Consider the following 19449-nt stretch of genomic DNA (forward strand, 5'->3'; position numbering starts at 1 on the left):
CTTTTCCCTGTCCAATCTCTTCATTCAGCAACCAAAGCGATCTTGGTTAACGCACCATAGTTGGACGATGTCATTCCTTCAGTGCCTACCACTATGCTCAGAATTCAATCCAAACTCCTTGCCTGGCCTTGCGGGGCCAGCATGCCCTGACCCCTGCCTATCTCTCCATCCCCACCCACCCTCCCCTGACTCTGGTCCCCAGGCTCCAGGCAACCTGAGCTGCTCTCAGTGCTGGCATGTGCCAAGTTCTTTTCCTGCTCAGATTCCTCACGTGCACTCTACCTCCAGACTGAAATGCTCTCTTCTGTACTCTTCATATAGCTGACTCCTCATTCTAAGTCTGAATCTAAATGTTATCTCCTGAGAGGCATCTTCCTTGATCATCCCTCCAAAATAGGATATTTCTGCCACTCTCTTTAACTACACCCTCTTTAATTCCATCTTTACTCTTAACCCAGTTGGTAATTATACATTTATTTTGTTGTTTACATATTTACTATGTGTCTCTCCCCCTAGACTACAACTAGGAACCCTGTCTATTTGATATACCATTTTATGAAACAGAACCGAATATGACATGCTATTCATGCTCAATGAATATTTGTTCAGTGAATGCATGGAGTGAGGGAGTAGATGAATGAATGAGGATGCGGGAAACAGAAATCACCAGTCCCAAAGCCATCACAAGCCTTAGAGGATACAAATCAAACAACTCCCCCAATCCCATTTGCTTTCACTGTAGGCATTACAGACAAAAGTCTTGAATGTCTTTCCAGTCAGAACAAGGTCTATTAGTAACTTCCATTGTAGCTAAAGCTATGCCACAGCAGTCATGCTCAAACTTGGTCTGATGATAATGAGGCAACATGGAAAATACAGAGGTTGTGGAAGCATTTTTCTTCCCTGATTTTTTTTCCATAACTTTATACTGATGTGTATAGTCTGAGTTATTGAAGACTATGGGATATAAGGGGGTAATTACTGGCTTGCCACCATTCATTTCAATCATTTTCCCTCACTATTTTGCCTAGTAACATAGAGGCAGTTAATAAATGAGGTATACCTCACCATGCACAGTGCAGACAGAAATAGCACAACCTACAAAGAAAATGAAACCTGAATATTCTCAGTATAATTTTACAGGACCAAGGCTCAGAGAGACTTCCCTTATTAACACTCTTATTTTTTTTTACCATATTGCTTGAAAAGCATTCCATCAGGATAAAAAAAAATTTTAAGCCAACATAAAAAAAAAATTCTGCACTAATTTGATTGGAAAGTTAGAGCAAAACTGGCTCAATAGTTCAGGATCTAATGAGTGGCTCAGAAATCCTATTGAATTTGCTTATACAACCCTGGCTGTGGTTTCAGACTTCCTATGTAGTTCATGTAGCCAATTCTCATCAAGAAATAAGACTGTATTACCTGAGGAGAACATGGCTGTGTCATTTTGAAATCTAGTTTCCTGTTTGGAAAAAAGAAAAACAAATCAAGGTTCAGCAGTCTTTTTCCCTTAGAAAAGACAAAGACTCTGCAATGGAAATTTCCTGCTAATTCCATGAGGACATATTGGCGTCCCCTTCTTCCAAGGAAAAGCATTAAGTGTAGGATCACCTTTATTCCCACTTCTACCACCTCGTTCTCCATGATGAGAGTCTGGGCATGGTGTACTTTCCTCTCTGCGATAAGCCTGCCAAGTTGGCACTCCAAGAGCAAATAATAGTAATAATAACTTCAGTATGCTAGTGGCCCTGGGAGTCTATGCATCAATCAGCAAGGGTGAGAAGGAATGGGAAGGGGGGAAAGAAAAGTATAATCTATTTCATGAAAATAGAAACTCTTTCTTCACACTTCACTCCTACTTATATCCAAGGAAGCAGAACCATGGATACATAAGGAAACTGGTAGTAGAGGTATGCTGGCTAATTATTCAGTCATTTTCCAAGCATGTAGTCGGTACTATGCATAGACTATAAATATCTTAGAATTATGGAAATGGAAGGGTCCTTCCTCCTCATTAGTGGTTTGTGGGCTTCAAAATGTCATAGGCCAATTCTACTCCCCTCCCCTTCCAACATGTGAAGGATCAACAATGGCATTACAATTTTTTATTCTACCAGATAAAGAGAATTAACAGCTCTCTATTATCTCCTGCCATCATTATTCCATAAAATAAATGAGATTTTAGTAACAAACTGAAGCCCAGAAAGAGAAAATAGCTTGCTCAGAGTGACACAGGTAGCTAGTGGAGAATTTAGGACCAAAACCCAGGTCTCCAAATGCCTAACCCATTGCTATCTGTGGAACAGGACACTGCCTTTCCTTAGGAAGGCTAGGCAACAGTTCATTTCAGTTCCGTTCCCTCCATTGTCCTTCCTGACTTGTGCTCCTCCGAACAAGTCCCTGAGAGCAATGAGGATCTATCGCTGACTCTTCTCTCTTTCCTTTCTCATAGAGTTCCTAACCCTTCCCTTTAAAAAAAAAATGAAGTAAACAACTTTGCTTTAAAATATTATTTGTTCTCAATCTAGAAGGTTGAAGGAAATAAAAACACAGTAATCACTGAATATAGCTCACAAAAGAGAACAGTTTATGTTACCCAGCCTCTTCATGACAAGTCTGAAAATTATTGTTGGGTAACAGATCTGACTTACAGGATGCAGACCTCAAGATTCCTGGGGGAGAGACCTGAGGTTAGTTTGCTTTATTAGAAGGCACTGTATCCTATTAAATCATATCTACGCAGCTAAAGGGAATGTTAAACAATCACACTTGATTTACCCAGGGACTGGAGGCTTGTTAAACAGGCAAAAGCTGTTATCTAGATTTTAAAATGGGCAGAATTGAGAATGACTCATCTATTTTGAATGTCAGCACATCATGAATTCACTAACGTGACATGAGAACAGAGAGATCAAGGTAGTTACCTATTGAATATAATACCTTCGAGAGCCCACGTAGCTCCTCCAATTCCCAAGAATCTACTTTCTTCTTAATGAGCACTTTATTCTTTAAAATTGCCTCTATTCCCCACTAGCCTTCATGCCTGTGCAGGTGCGGGTATTTAGCAATGTAGGCTGACTACTGACAATTTGATGCCAGGTTTGTGTCAGTGACTTAATGCAGGTTCCCTCGTCTAGTCCTTATAATTCTATGAGGCCAGGACATTTTCAGACCAGGAAACACAAGTTGAAAGGGGTTAAGAAACTTGCTCAAGGTCACACTATTCACCAGTGAAAAGGCCAGAAACCAAACTAGATATGCCTACTACCAAGTCCCATGATCTTAGTCATGGCATCCTACCCCCACCAAACCACCACTGCCCCACTCAAGTCCAAATATAGACAAAATATTTATATGAATAGAATGTACTCAGGTGCAGGAACACTGTGAAATAATGCAGAGGAAGTGAAAGGGATTTCAGGTACCCATGTTTGGTCTTCACAGTGAGCTGTAGGTTTTTAGTTTTAGCTTGGGTTATACTGACCCTTCTTGGCCTCTAGAACCGATCTCAGTGAGGCAGTAGAATGGTCATTTATCAGTGTTCTAGTTTGCTCTACCAACTACGTTCTAGAGTCATATTTATTGCCACATCTGTCTGTCTTCATGAGAAAGTAATGATAAAAATGGCGGCTGGGGTAGTTTTGGAAAAAATCCAAACAATTTTCTGAAGAACTTAGACTTTTATTCCCCCTTTCCTGTAACACAGTTAATCCCAGAGTTCCAGTTGCTCAAAAGCCATGTCTATATTGCTGCTCTGTCTAGCATCAGAGTTTAAGACATCTTGATTATTAAAGTTTTCTGTAAGGACTCTCCACGGTCTCTGCAATTTTACTATCTGAAGAGTTCGAGAGAGCTTAATAATTTTAAAATAGCGTCCATGGCAAACTAAAGCTCTTCTTCTACTTTAGATCAAATGCGGCATCTAAAAGGAAAGTCCAAAGTTGGGAACACTTTACAGCTGCTGAGAAAGCCCAGCAACCGTAGAGCACTTAACATTTATTGGACTAAAGGGTTGTTGTATATCAAATTCCCCTGAAGGTAAAAAGCATCTAAGGAATTTTATCAGGACGTGCCATGAAAGACAGAAAAATTCTTTCTACTGTATATGAACTAAAGATTGTATCACTCACCTTCATCTGCCTGTTACATACTAAGCCCTTGATAAATATTTAGTAAATCAATGTTTTTCCTCATTGCTTTCTTTGTCAGAGCACAGTATCCATTATAAAAGGTATTAAGTACGATAGTATACGTCCATTTTGCTCCAAGCAGGCCCAAAATAAAAGTAAGCAGACTTTCAAACTAAATAAACAAGCAAAAACTCTGTTTTAGAAAAGAATTCACTGCAGGATCCTACGAATTAGACAATTTACCAAAATATGAAATACAATCTAACTTACGAAAATGAGATTCACATACAACTTTCAGAGAACTGCATAAAGTGAGATCACTTGTGAATCCAACCAGTCACCCTCCTCAGAAAAAGAACATTGTTTAGAAATGCCCACAGTAATTCCAGACTTGGCCTCTCTCTTCCCCTCACCCACTCACTGTCTAAGTAGTGTCTCAATGTCAGAAAAAGCATCAGTTCTTCCACAAAAACTTCCCTCATTCCCCAAACCAAAACAACAAAACAAACAAAAAACTGTGTCCACATCTCTGTTGTTAAGTTATTCCACTGTATTATCATTATGTATTTATGTGTCTTTCACTCCACTAAAACTCTTCTTTTCTTAGGGAGAAATGCCTTAATCTGCTAAGCTTAGAATATCGTAAATTCTCAATAAACATTAATGGAATGAATGAATATATTACTAACATAAAAACACACATCTTAGGGTGTGGCTGGTGAGCACATGGAGGCCAATTTAGTCTGAAAGTGTAAATGGAAGCAGTGGGTCTGACATAGAGTTTGAGAGGCTTGATGACTTTGATGTAGCCTGATGGACGGCTCCACGGAGAGGATAAGAGGGAAGGAATGAATCAAACCTCAGGAATTTCAAGTGATGAGGAACATTTGCCAGGATGTAGTAGAGATCATGAAACATGGGTACAAGTACAGAGAGACATGAAAATGACTTAGGAGGTTTGGTCCTCCTGGTCAAAGATCTTGCCTCTGATCTAAATCTAGACTCTGACAGCTGCTACTAGGCATTACCCCCTTGTCATCACCAGTGCCGCGTGTGCGCCGCCAGCCTGGTGTCTCTCATTCCAGCATTTCAGTGCCATGCAGAAGGACTAAGCACTTCTTACAAAAGGATGAGTAAACTCCTTTAAAAGCGGCTGCAGCAGGAGACTCTCCAAGGCAGCCTCTTACCTGCTGGTTCTGATAGGCTGTGACTGTGGTAAACACGGTCTCAGGAAAGTTGAATGTTTTCACTCCATCCCCAACAGGAACGGCTTTGGTGGGTGAAAGGTCGCTGCTGAAATCCTTGCGAATCACATGAACCCGAGGCTGGTATTTGTGCATAGAGTGAAGAATGATCTGAAATGAGAAGGGGAAACATTACTCCAGCATTGTCTCTAAGGTCCCTACATCTTTTCCAGCTCTCATGCAAACAAAATTACAGGATAAAAGCGTTACAGGAAGAGCACAGTTTAGAGGTGGGATGTATGGGAAACTGGAAATCAGTGTACTTTCCCATGGCTGGAAGGACTAAGTGATCGGATAGCATCACATCACATGAAACCATGTAGCAAATATCCCAATCATAGGTGGCGAGTGCAATATGTTTGCTTTAATTGGATAAATACTGAATGAATTGGTTCCAGTACCAGCAGACATCACTCCACTAAAAGGTCTCAGAACCTCTGCCATGTGACAGTTGTTCCCTCCTGCTTCAAATTTTCAGCACGAGTTCATCTGTCTTTAAATTCTACAAGCTATTATTTGCACTTTGTTATTGATTTTACGGACATTCTCTCATGTCATGTCAGAGTTAAGGGTATATGCGTCTTCTCTCTTCCTTGGAAAATTATCATTTCCCTAAAGATAGGAGCCATGGTTTTAGCTTCTTTCATCTCCCCATATCATCCAGTATGGATCCCGGCATTCAGGGAAAATTCAGTATGTGTTTTACTGCCAAAAATAAATTAATAACATCAGTTGCACCAATTATACCTGGCAAGCCTTACGACCTATTCTTCTCTTATAAATTCATAAATTTCTTGACCAATCAGCCAGAACTGTCCCCCAACAGTTTCCCTGAGTTTACTGCCCTGTGAGTTATTCTATTAAATACTGTGATTTATTCCCCATTTTAAAATGTGTCCTCTGTTTCTGTCGCTGAATTCCCCTGACTTGACCGTGAGTTCCTGGAGCACAAGAGCTCTGTCTGATAAACACAACCTGACTTACAGCAGATGTTTGCTAAATGTTAGATTTGTAATAAACGTAATTTCACAAAAGGAAAGAAAAACTTTTATGCTTACTTACTTAAAATGACTCAAAGATTCATTTGAGATTCTCAAAATCTCAAATGAATTTAAGAATCTCAAAAATATTCTTATTTTACATGTTTGAAAAAAGCCTGGGGCTAGTCATTTCTAGAGCAAAAGAGGGGGAAGAGGGAGGAAGAGGAAGATGGGATTATTTGACTCACATGTCCTTGATCATCCAATTCATTGTTGGTCAGCTTGAGTTTGTCGAAACTGACCACCTGTCTCATCCAAGTATCTCCAGAAGCTAGAGAATCAGGGTGTATATAAACTCTTGGGGGCACAGGGGAATCAGCATTGCCAGCCACCATCCACTTGGAGCTGTGATACACATATCTGAGACAGAGAGGGAGAGAGGAGAACTCAGACACAGATGCAGAGAGGGAATAGAGGCCCAGGAAACAATTAGGGACAGGAGGGAGGAGACACAAAGAGATGAGAAGAATGGAGTAGGATGGATTAAACAGAGAATACAGAGGAGAAAGGGAGAAGGGTGGATAACCAGGGAATATGAAATAGAGATGGAAATGGAAAACAAGATGGGTGGGGGAGGGCAGGAAAGTGTTGTAGTTAATGATCAAAGCTGCAGCTCTCACAAGGAAAACATTCTCACAGTCCTTTTTCTTTCTTCTTCCTCTCCTTGCCTTGCACCCCTGTGTGCACACAGGCATCCTGAACCCACGTGTTTAGCTATGGAAAAGGTATTTTACTGCAACCTTTCACCTTTCAAATGCAAACCATATAATCCATTGGCCACTTGTTCAGGATTTGGTTCCTTATTAAAAACATCTTCCATATTGTCCTATAAAACACAGCCATGTGCAGACACCCTCCAAGCCTCTCACTTGTTAACCATTTCCTAGCTAAGAGTCTGAATTTAGAAGCATTTCAATGAAAACCTAGTTTTGAACATCATCATCTTCCACATTATTTTCCCACAAAGTCACTGGAAATGAGACTAGGTTAATCAAAGCCTTCCCACTAAGTGGGAAGACTTAGCAGTGTTTCTGGGAATGGCTGCACTAAGGCAGAGACCTCCATTTTCATTGAAATGGAGGATGTTTTTAAAGAAAAGAGCATCTCCCCTCCTAAGTCCTACATCAAGACCACTTCTTTCTTAGCCAGCTCGCCCTCTAAAATACAAGTAATGGTCTTCTCTATTCACCTCTCACCTCCAAATTCATGGGCTCAGGGCCAAGTTCTGAAATATCTCAAAAATGAGCCATGACTCACTGATTTGACTGAGAGCTCAGGAGATCAATTAAGCCACAACTTGTTTCAGACAAGAACTATGTGTAAGGCACATGGAGACTATGTTGGCTTTTAATGGCTCTGAAGGAAAGTTATTTAACAAACTTGTTCACAACCCATTTTAATGAACAAAAATTCCCCTTAACTAGATGTTCTTCTTGAGGTCTTACCCAATTCTCCCATTCTTCCCCTCCATCATCCACAGGATAATCCCTCAGATATATGATTGAAGGTACTGTACTAATCCACTTCTCCCATTTTCCAAAATAAATCATCTCAACTCACTTAGTATTTCATAAACCAAATCATTCAATATGTTAATCACTTTCAGTGTTAAGTGAGTTCGTTTTAGACTTAAGATCCATTTGACTTTTGCTGCTCTGGCAGACCTTATACAATCCCACTCTTTAGAGAGATGTAAGGAGGATTCCAAACCAAACCATTACTGGTCTAACTTCCTACCTCTAGTGACTACTTCCTGTCTGGTGTTCTGCCACAGGCCATTGGTATGTCCTCCATCCTTGTTCCTTATCCAGTACATTGTACAGTGCACTGTTAAAATGCTTCATCTAATGAGTTTATAGAACCATCCTGGGATACTGGTGATGCCCACAGTTCCACATCTCAGAGTCATCCTTACCTGTATCTTTTATTGTCCACAGGTACAATGTCCATTGCTATGTAGTACTGCTGGTGTGGATCCAGGCCAGTGATCTTCACTCTCATGGCAGGAAACATCCTCCTGTGGATGGGAATAATGTAGGAAGCTCAGCAGTCAGAGGGGGAGAAGTAGCAAGAGTAAAAGCTTGATGAGTCTCTTAATAGGAACGCTAAGCACACAAAGTCCCATATCCTCTAATTCTCAAAGTTGGCTGTTTTTTTTCACTTTGGAAATTATCACTGTCAAATATGCTGAGGATTTACATTGCTGAAATATCACCTCTTCTTAACTTAAATTGAACTGTTTCATTATTCATACACTCAAAGACCTCATACCATAACTTGTTTTATAGTATTAGTTAATCTTTAATGTGAGATAGATGGACAGACAAGAGAGAGATACATAGATAGATAGAATGTGTGTATATACATTTCCTATTAGACTATAACATTCTTAAATATACTTATACTCTTATACTTAATATACTTGAATAACTTATATTCTTCTTATTCCCCAAGTAGCTTGTCACAATTGATTGTAGTAATCATGAAATATTTTCTGATTGAGTCTATTTGAAAATGACCACTCTAAAAATAATATCTCAAGAAAAGAAGAAAAAAAAGGAATGTGCTACCAGTTCCCAAATGAAGGACCACCAAAGTCTTTTTATTTTTATGCATAAAACTGTAGAAAAATTTCTGCAAGTTCTCAGGCTGTCAACGTGTCTGTCAGAGGAAGGACGCCGCAGAATAGGGAGCAAATACCAAATGAATTCTAGTGGCCTCTGGGCAATACCTTGTTTCTACCACAATGGCTTGTTAAACTTGCCAAAGCAAGCGAGGTCAGGATATGACACTTTACAACTACTCTCATAATTGAAGAGGAGAAGAGGGAGCAGCCCCACAGAGGTATTGAGTTTCAAGGAGACTAAAACAAAATTCACCATTCTTCTTTAACCGTAAGAAAGAAGAAAAACATCAAACTCTTTTGCATGTCGTGAATTTAGGAACCAGACATAAGAAGTGCTTGGTTCAAAAATTTGGATTGCCCTGAATGTGCTCTAGAGTACTTGTACACAAAATGCTGCATTTAGCTTAACCATCTGGGGCCAGTTAGTTGAGCTGGGCAGAGCACGGTGCTAATGAGGTCAAGGTCACAGGCTTGATTCACATATGGCCTAATTGGCTTTGCTCCATTTCACGGCCACAGACCATACCCTGACCCCAGACAGCCATCTTGCAAGTGTGCACTGGTTGTTTACATGACAGGCTTTCTGTGCTAGTCACACACTCTACTACTCAACAGAAACAACTCAAAAAGCAAATATCCTCTGGCAATAGGTTGGTGACATCATAATCATATTTGGGGGGAAAGCACAGAGGGACCACAGACCTTCAACAGGGATGATGGCTAATTCTTAAATATTTGCAAAGAGTAATATATTACCAATTCTTTCCCACTTTATAACTTTTCAGAAGCTTCTATTGGTATATCATTTTAGATTTTCTTTCTCTACCCTCACAAGCTTAATTAGAAAGCCTTATATTTTATTTTATTTTAAATGTATTTATTTTTGGCTGCGTTGGGTCTTTGTTGCTGGGCACGGGCTTTCTCTAGTTGGTGCAAGTGGGGGCTACGCCTCATTTGCGGTGCGCAAGCTTCTCATGGCAGTGTCTTCTCTTGCTGCAGTTGCAGAGCACGGGCTCTAGGGCATGCAGGCTTCAGTAGTTGCAGCACATGGGCTCAGTAGCTGTGGCTCGCCGGCTCCAGAGCACAGGCTCAGTAGTTGCGGCGCACGGGCTTAGTTGCTCTGCCGCATGTGGGATCTTCCTGGACCAGGGATTGAACCTGTGTCCCCTGCATTGGCAGGCGGATTCTTAACCACTGTGCCACCAGGGAAGTCCCAAAAGCCTTATATTTTAGTCTTATGGTTGGCTAATGAAATTTGATGGTGGGTTGCTCATAATGACTAAATCTAACATTCACTATAGGTGAGGTACTTTGACTCACATGAACTCTTTCCAAAAACTTAGGAACCTTGGTCTATACATGTATATATAGATCATTAATTCCCGACTTAATAACAATGATTTATGATTGCCCTGTATATATAAATATTTGGAGAGCATCTTGCCCGGGATGGAAAGTCCTCTCCCTTGTTATCTGAGATACGAAAATGTGGTTCCTCTCAGCCATGTAAAGAGGCTGCATTACATTGAAAGAGATAAATTTATTTTCTTGATGACTTTAAAAAAAGGGGTTAAGATGTTTTTAAAGTCAATACCTGTTTTGTCTGAAACACTTATATGACCTTGAGTAGAGAAGCTACCTGTCTCTTTTCAGAACTCAGGTTCTAAAATGAATGAGCTGTGTGGCTCTGGATAAGCCATTTAACCTCACCATCTATAAAACAGAGGAAAGGAACTAAATAATCCTTAAGGTGACCTTTTGCTTTAACATTCTCTGACAATTCTTAAAATCTGACCAAAGTTGCTCTTTCTTTTTGTCAGTATTTTAGCACAGAATATCAGGTAATGTCATAACATCCTAGAGAAAAATTAATCTTTCATATTCATAAAATGAGATGTGTTTGGTTTTAATTTTATGCCTAAATTTAGGCCAATTCTTTTGACTTCCAAACCCGTTTATCCCTACAAACACCTCTGTCCATGGTGCTGATCATGCAGGTTTTGTTGGTGCATTCAAAGATTGAGGGCTCTGTAGACTACAGTAGTTCTGAATCAACGGGATTATACTTTGGGATGTGAGAAGAAGTAGGTGGTGACTAAGATCTTCTGAGAGGGAAAAAGAACAGAGAGTCATACATAACTAACAGTAACTAAGAAAATGGAAATTGGGGCTTCCCTGGTGGCGCAGTGGTTGAGAGTCAGCCTGCCGATGCAGGGGACATGGGTTCATGTCCCGGTCCGGGAAGATCCCACATGCCACGGAGTGGCTGGGTCCATGAGCCATGGCCGCTGAGCCTGCGCGTCCGGAGCCTGTGCTCCACAATGGGAGAGGCCACAACAGTGAAAGGCCCGCATACCACAAAAAAACAAAAAAAAAGAAAGAAAGAAAATGGAAATTGGAGTTAAAACTGAAAAAGACACTACATAGGAAGAAAAATGAAGTGAAAAGGAAAGAATCAACTTGGAGGATGGGGAGGGAATGAAAAAAATTCACAGAAGAGGAAGACTTCTTTGCATGTTTCTGAGTGGTTCTGGAATTACTTGAGCAGAGTTACTGGTAGCAACAGCAACAGCTGAGGCACTCCAATATGGAAGCAATGAATGTAGTTTCTAAACCTAAATAAAGGGATATGATTAAAGAACAAACTGTATGTCTGTGCTGGGAATCTCTGGATATATTCAGGTATCAACATGAATTTGTGAAGGCAGAGATATGGAAAAGTAAACATTGCAGAAAATCATGAAATGAGGTCACAGGAGAATTGTCAAGGAGGTGCTCAGGTAAACTGAATTCACTGAAGTGCAGGGAACAAGGGAATGATATCAGGAACAAAAGTGACTAAAATACACAGACATAATAGTAGTAAGTAAAGACCCAAAATAAAAACTGGAAAATCTTACAGACAAAAAAAGTAATATTTCCCCTCTCACCAAACCAATGCCCTTGCCAAAAACTAAGAAAAAGAGTAAACACTTTTTCCTTGAATTGCTGTTTCTTTCCAAGTCATATCTCAAAATGTAGACTCAAGATGTAGACTGAAACACAAGCAACAAAAAAGAGATGGTTTTTGAAAGTGATTCTGGATGAACAACAAGGTCCTACTGTATAGCACAGGGAACTATACTCACTATCCTGTGATAAACCATAATGAAAAAGAATATAAAAAATAATGTGTATATGTGTGTGTGTGTGTATAACTGAATTACTTTGCTGTACAGCAGAAATTAACACAACATTGTAAATCAACTATACTTCAATTTTAAAAACAAGAAATTCCGAAAAGTAATTTTGAAAGTAATTCTCCTTCAAAATTGCTCCTCCTAGGAAGGTTTTTAATGGTTTTATTCTCTACTAAAACTTAAAGAAGGAAGAGGGTTTACCGAGGAGGATGAAAATGAATAAGACTTCAGGTTCATTTTAAGCTCACCTTTTTGTGATATATTATTGTATTGAGAGGTTTCTCTATATGCATCCAAGTGAACTAGACCCAACCAAACTATGCTTTTACTTTAAACGTCTATGTGCATGAAGACAGCTTATGATCAATGAGGTGAGACTTTTTGGTCTCTGTGATGTGAGACAGTGGGTTGACTTTGTAAATATGGAAGCACTATAATTATTTTAATTTCAGTGAACTATTCCTATATACTAATAAACTCAGTCCAAATTTATTTTGATTTAAATCACTTTCATTTTAAATCCAAGGGGCAAAAGCTATAACCATTTCTTAACAGTGCAGACTTACAAACAGTTGAGACAATTGTTTTGGAGCCAAACAGATTTGTGTAGAATTCTGGAGCTGCCCTTTACTACCTGTGTGGCCTTAGTCAAGTTAATTAACCTCTTCCAGCTTTTGCATCCTCATCCATATACGGAATTATCACATCCTACCTCACAGGATTCCTGTGAAGTTTAAATAATGAAATACATGTTGAATATCCAGCACAAAACAGATACCTAACCATGAAAAATTTAAAGATACCAATAAAGGAGTAGCTTAATTAACAGTGTTTATTTCAAGAGACGCTGTGTTTTTAAAACTTTTATCATCCTACATACATCATTTTGCAAGAGTTTCCACCAGGTCCCATTAAAGTAATCACATTTCAAGCCAACTATAAAACACAATGGATCAATCCGCAGGGCTCCAAAAATGCACCAAGCCCAAATTTTACCAAAAACAAAATTCTTACAAAAATACCTGGCTGATTTAAATGCCTTAGAAGATGCAAGCTTTTTCTCTTGAAAACATTGGTTGGTGAAGTAACACTTGCTTTGGAAATCTATTGTTTGACTGTTATGCACCATGGATCTCCAGTATTAGCTGGAATACATTTGCAGGCAGAAAATGTTTGTGAGGGTAGAGGCGATTTAGGTTTGAGTGGTCCTTGGAGGAAAATAGCAAAATCACAGTAAACACAAGAAAAGCACTTTATCAAGACATCCAGATGCTGAAAAGTGAGTGTGAGTTGCTTTGGCTGCACCAACGCTACTACCACAAATAAGTGAAAAGAAAAATGTAACAGCTCCTACATTTGTTTTCCTGTTCTTCGAACGTGGCTCTGCAAAGGAACTTGTCCTTACCTGCCTGCTTTGGTGATGATCATCTCGGTTCCAATGTCATGGAACCTCTTCCAGAGGTCAGCACACTGCAGCTCCACCTGAATCTCCTCCATGGAAGACATGGCAGCAGGCACAGGGCCTGCAGCACCAGGGCCCAGGTCAGCGTGAGTGTCAAAGGAGCAGGAAGACCGCTCAGTGATCACCTCAGAGTCTGAACCAGTGCTCTGCTCGGAATCTGCAAAATAAACAGTCAAGACTTAGGTGAGAAACTGCTGAGCTCCCACCACACCCCTGGCCCTAAAAGATGGAGGCAGGGTAGGGAGCACGATGGGGTGGGGAGAGGGGTGAACAAAAGGAGACTTAAAGCTGGGAAGCTCCAGAGCACAGCACTCAGCGTATTTTATTATTTTTTCTTTATGGTTTGTTTTTGTGATTTATGACCTTCTTTCAGGTTTCGTGTTTCCAACATGACATCTGGCATTTTAGTAAGTTTTAGCAACAGCTGAAGAAAATTGGTCCACAATAGGCAACATAAAGAGTACTAATGTCACCATGTTGAAGGGAATGAAGCCAAACTGGAGCAACAAAATAGACAAATGCCAAATTTTAAAAATAATAATCATCACAGACTATAGCTGCAAATCTAGATTAGACCATTTAACTTGGGGTAAAAGATTCAATGCTAACAACAATGTGTTCTTTAATTCCATACCACTCAGCATCACTGTCCTTCAGTCAGTTATTTTTAAACACAGTGAGTTTTCCTCCATTTATATATCCTGGTCATCAAAAGTAATGAAAAGTTATTTGGGATCTTCAGATACACTTTGTTGTATACTTGAGTAAATGGCTTTTCCTAAGTCTAATCAGGCCATTTTGGATGAAAAAAAAAAAGTCTGTTGTGAGGCAAGGATGTAAGCATATGGAAAAAGTTACCCAAGAAGGTGGTTGAAACAAAGGGAATAAATGAGTTTAGGAGACACCTTGATTGGTTTCTGAAGTATGGGCAGAGGGGAGGGTTGATCCAAACAGGAAGGTAGGATTGAGAGCAACCAAATAAAAAGCTGGCATGCTGGGCCAGATGGTCCTTTCCTCTTTCGTCTTCTGTTCTCATGAAGAGGGGGCTGGTGGGGGGGGGGAGGCAGGGGGGATGTAGACCGATGGAGAAACCTAGAGTCAGATCTACTAGAGAATTTTCTGTAATTTTTCAGATTTTTTACTTTTAGAGTCCCTATGCCAAGAACTTTATCTCCTAATATTTTCCAAACTTGGATTAGCTAGTACAGTTTCCTTATGTCACACGATACTGCAAGCCAAGCCTAAGAACCTATTTCTCTAACTCACCCTTAACATCTAGGATTCCGATTGCTTCCCCCATAATTAAATACATACATAAAGAAAGGTTGAAAACAATGACGTCTTACTCTGACAAATGGCTTTTCAATGCTGTCAAAGGTCAGGACCTCTTGGGTACCAGTCCTTGACACTAGCAGGATGGAAGGAGGCTGGGACAGAAAGCCATATCATCTTGCTGCCATCCTCACTAACTGGAGCAGGTTTCTAGGCCTGTGAACAACCCCTCTCATGACACCTTTAATTTTCTTTTCTTCTAGCCCTAGTGTGCTCCTCTCTCAAACCCGGGCAGCATCACTGCTGAAGACATTCAGTACACTGCAGAAGTGAACCAAGCTCCTAGATAACACGGAAGTCTCTGCCCCAAATCTTTAGTTTATCCACGATCACTGGTCCAGCTACCATCTTCATCAAAAACATGAAAAAGTTATATGACTAGATACTACATATCTAAGCATATCATTTTATATCTTGGACTAAACTGGAGCTAATATTTGTCTCCTTCAAGTACAGAAAAGTGGAGCTGCTTTTCTAAGGTGAGAGCTGTTGAGTGACAATCAGGCTCTATCCCAGCCTGATGCTATCTGCTTTTCGGTAGCAGAGCCATGATATCCTCACACATTCTCCAAACACAGTAATCTGATCCCTTGAGACATGGATTCCCAAATCCCATTTTGTTTCTGCGATATGCCAAGAGCTCCTCACTTATCACTAAAATTGTGAATTTTTCAAGAACTTCTTGAAGCAAGATTTTTAAAAAATAATCTTGTCCTACCTTTGGAAGCAAAGCGTTATGAAATCTCCTTACCATAAAGTGCTACGGTTATGAAACAGTTGTAAATAGGCAGGGCCCAGCAAAAATTCTGGACATATAATTTCTCCAATGTGTGTTTAGGAAGGGGGAAAGGAAAGATATCACTGCACGAAGTGATAATATTTTTAAGGTAGACAACTTGAGGTTAGGATTAGAATGGGAACTGTGGCTGGAGATTTAGGAAGTAAGAGACTGCTCTTAACTCTCTATGTCATCTGGAATAAAACAGGGCTTCCCTGGTGGTGCTGTGGTTGAGAGTCCGCCTGCTGATTTTGCCGGGTTTGTGCCCCGGTCTGGGAAGATCCCACATGCCGCGGAGCGGATGGGCCCGTGAGCCATGGCCGCTGAGCCTGCGCGTCCGGAGCCTGTGCTCCGCAGCGGGAGAGGCCACAACAGTGTGAGGCCTGCGTTCCGCAAACAAACAAACAAACAAACAGGTACTCAAAATGTAACATTAAATGGATTGATGAATAACCTTGGACAAGTCACTTAGCCACAATGGACCTATTTCTTCATAGTACAATTAAAAGGATTGAACTGAAATCTCTTCCACCTCCAATGGCTTAAAGAATGTAAGACTCCTTCCTAATGCAAGTTTCAGTGATAACCCAGGTGACCTCAATTAGAAGCATCAAAATTTTTTTTCTTCTACTTAAAAACTTTTATTTAGGAAAAAGTCCAAAATACATGTAAATAAGTCAAAAGAGAGAATCCTTTTCAAAGATCATTATACAAATTGCTTAATTGGGACTTTAGTTCTACGTAACTCAATGGCCAATCATGTGTAATATAGATTGTTAGCTGTTCATGTTTTTTTTTAGGTAAAACACCAAAACCATGATTTGTGAAAGAAGAAATTGATAAGTTGGAGTTTAAAAAACTGTAGAAGCATCAAATTTAAAACCGTCTGGGAAAGACAAGTTAAATGAGAAAAAAGACTGAGAGCTCAAAGTCACATTATCATAGGAGTTAAAGAATTGAGTTAGTATTCTGTTTATAGTTTCAATCAAACCCATCAATAAGCACCTATCAGCATGTGGCCCTATATGAGATACCATTCAGATAATTTGAAACAGAATCCAGACCTTGGGAAATTTCCCAGTTAGTGTTGATTAATTATGCATCTACTGAGTGCTTACTATGTGCCCGGCACTGTGCTGGATTCTGGGAAATATCAAAGCACACAATGGGGCTCCTCTTAAAGGTATTTACAGTACAAGTGGAAACTGGGAGCATTCACGAATAATCAGAAACCAAGACAAACACTACCATGCAGTTTTCCACACCCTGACATACTTTCCTGTATGTCTCATAGGAATTCAGAAAACAGAGGGATCTGAGAGGGCTGGAACATTCCTGGGGAACCCATGGTTACTAATAAAGAAACGGACAAGATGTGGAGGCATAGGCAGTATTTTCCCATGAAGAGGATTTTCAGAGACAGTGATTTGTTTCCCTGGAAATACTCTGTGCTCCTCTACTCTCACTCCCTCTCAAAATAGAGTCCAAGTGACTTTTATATACAGAATGCAGGCACCAGCCCTCATTCTCAGTCACATGAATGTATCATGTAATTTTCCATTCTTGATTGTTTCTTAACTTCCATAGGTTGGAAACAAAATTAGTATTATATTTTATATAGTTTGTTTTGAACCCCTAGAGTAATGAGGGTTACCTGTGATATAAACTACTCTACAATACCCTTCAAATAGTAATCTCAGAGTCCACGTCAACAGCCTAGGTAAAAATAAAGTTTAATTCTTTGTAAAATATATTTCTAAATCATAGTTATATAAAATATTTCGGCTAACCAGATCAATTATTTCAGCTATTAATCAGAATGTATAATCAAGTTACCTAAGTCATAAATGTAAGAAATGCATACAGAGCGGGTGGGTTATTTCAATCAGATCAGGTCATCCATTCAGAAATATAATCAGTCTTTTGAAGATCAGAAAACACCTCTGTGTTTTCAAGGTTTTTTCATTCTTGGCAATTTGTGACTTCCTGCCTTCAAAAAATAACCACTAGGAACTCATTTGAATGATCTGGAAAGATTTCTTGGCCATCAGACGTCTCTTGTGAGTAGTATTTTAACAAGGAACGTTTTAGTAAGTCAGAACATAAATGATAAAGTTATACATAACTAAGGAAGTTAAAGAAGAAAACTTTGGGAACCTGCGCTAAGCCAGTTACAAGTCACTGGAGAATATCATGTGACTGACTCATAGGGTCAAACTAACATATCTATTACCATCCAAAAAAAAAATCTCTAAGAAAGAGAATCTAACCATCCGTTCGTTGTGTCACTCATTTTCTATCTCTGACCTATTTCATATTGAGAAAATGGATACGGTTAACGCTAAGTTCCCAGAGAAAGTTGAGTTTAGCTTAGAGAGAATTTCAGTTCTCAACTCATACAAAATAGTAGCAATAATAAAATAGTTTCTTAATTTATATTTTACATATTATCTAATATATCCTTCCATTGGATGAGCTAGACATGGCCTATATTTTTATGTCCATTTTGTGGATGAGGAAACTGAGACTAAGAAAAATTGAAAACCACATGGCCCACAAAGTAGGTCTTCTGCCTCCTGAATCAACAATCAGGGCTCCCCAAGATCCTACTACATTCATCCCTGGCCAAAGCAGTCAGCAATTCTGTAAGACCCTTCAACTGTTTGGGCCATCCTTACAACTGAAATAGCTTAACATGTTTGATCTTGGCCAAGTCACATAACTATTCTGGTCCCTATTTTCCTTGATCTTTATAGCACGGCACACGCACATTTAATTAGGGCCGCTATAAAGTCTCTTTTAAGTTTAATGTTTAATGGATGGATTCGTAGTACAGCTTAAAGACCACCAAGTCTAACAGCAGGAACGCAACCACGATAAGCTGATTTGGTTGACATGTATAGAGAAAGCCTGAGTTATGTGTTCTCTGACTTCATTTCCACATTAGGGGACTTCCCTGGTGGTCCAGTGGGTAGGACTCCACGCTCCCAATGCAGGGGGCCTGGGTTCAATCCCTATTCAGGGAACTAGATCCCCCATGCATGCCTCAGCTAAGAGTCCGCATGCTACAACTAAAAGATCCCACATGCCGCCACTAAAGGATCCTGCCTGCTGCAACTAAGACCCGGCGCACCAAAATAAATAATTGTTTTTTAAATTAGACGTTATTAGAACATATTTCACAGTCTGCCAGGTGATTTTCATCTCCACTTAACTAATAATTTTAAGGAATCATTTTTTACTACAGGTAACAAGGCACATTTACTTTTAGGGCTCTGCTACCCACCAAGAGTGGGGTCTTGGAAAGTCACCTCATTTCACCAAGCCTCAGTTTCCTTATCTTTAGTATTTCCTTATTTTACTATTAGGGTCAAGGAAAAGATACCTTCCTTCTCAAAAATTACATTTATATCTGTATGATAAAGACAGAATCTAATGGTTCTGCTGATAACAATGTTAGTGACTTTGGACAGTGAGACGACTATAGGCTCACAACAACTATCCCAACCAAACAGTTAAGTGCTCACCTATTGAGCACTTACTGGCACTCTGCTAAGACCTTACATACATACCATCATTTAATAGAACAACTCTAAGAGTTATTATTATTATCTCCATTTCAAATATTATTTACAGCCAAATCCTAATTGCATCG

The 19449-nt window shown here is 39.6% G+C and overlaps 1 protein-coding gene across 1 annotated transcript in view; it reads right to left on the reverse strand.

Annotated features, from left to right (window-relative positions):
* The window catches only part of TBX15 (T-box transcription factor 15), a 101672-nt gene that overhangs the window by 27604 nt on the left and 54619 nt on the right, over positions 1 to 19449 (reverse strand). The window contains exons 2-5 of the mRNA XM_060007088.1: positions 13628 to 13841; positions 8333 to 8434; positions 6606 to 6777; positions 5321 to 5488 (exon numbers count right to left, since the gene is read on the reverse strand). Coding sequence (XP_059863071.1) covers positions 5321 to 5488; positions 6606 to 6777; positions 8333 to 8434; positions 13628 to 13841 — 656 coding nt within the window. The remainder of the gene's footprint in view (positions 1 to 5320; positions 5489 to 6605; positions 6778 to 8332; positions 8435 to 13627; positions 13842 to 19449) is intronic.

This window comes from Delphinus delphis, chromosome 1 (genome assembly GCF_949987515.2).
Source record: "Delphinus delphis chromosome 1, mDelDel1.2, whole genome shotgun sequence".
Taxonomy (NCBI): Eukaryota; Metazoa; Chordata; class Mammalia; order Artiodactyla; family Delphinidae; genus Delphinus; species Delphinus delphis.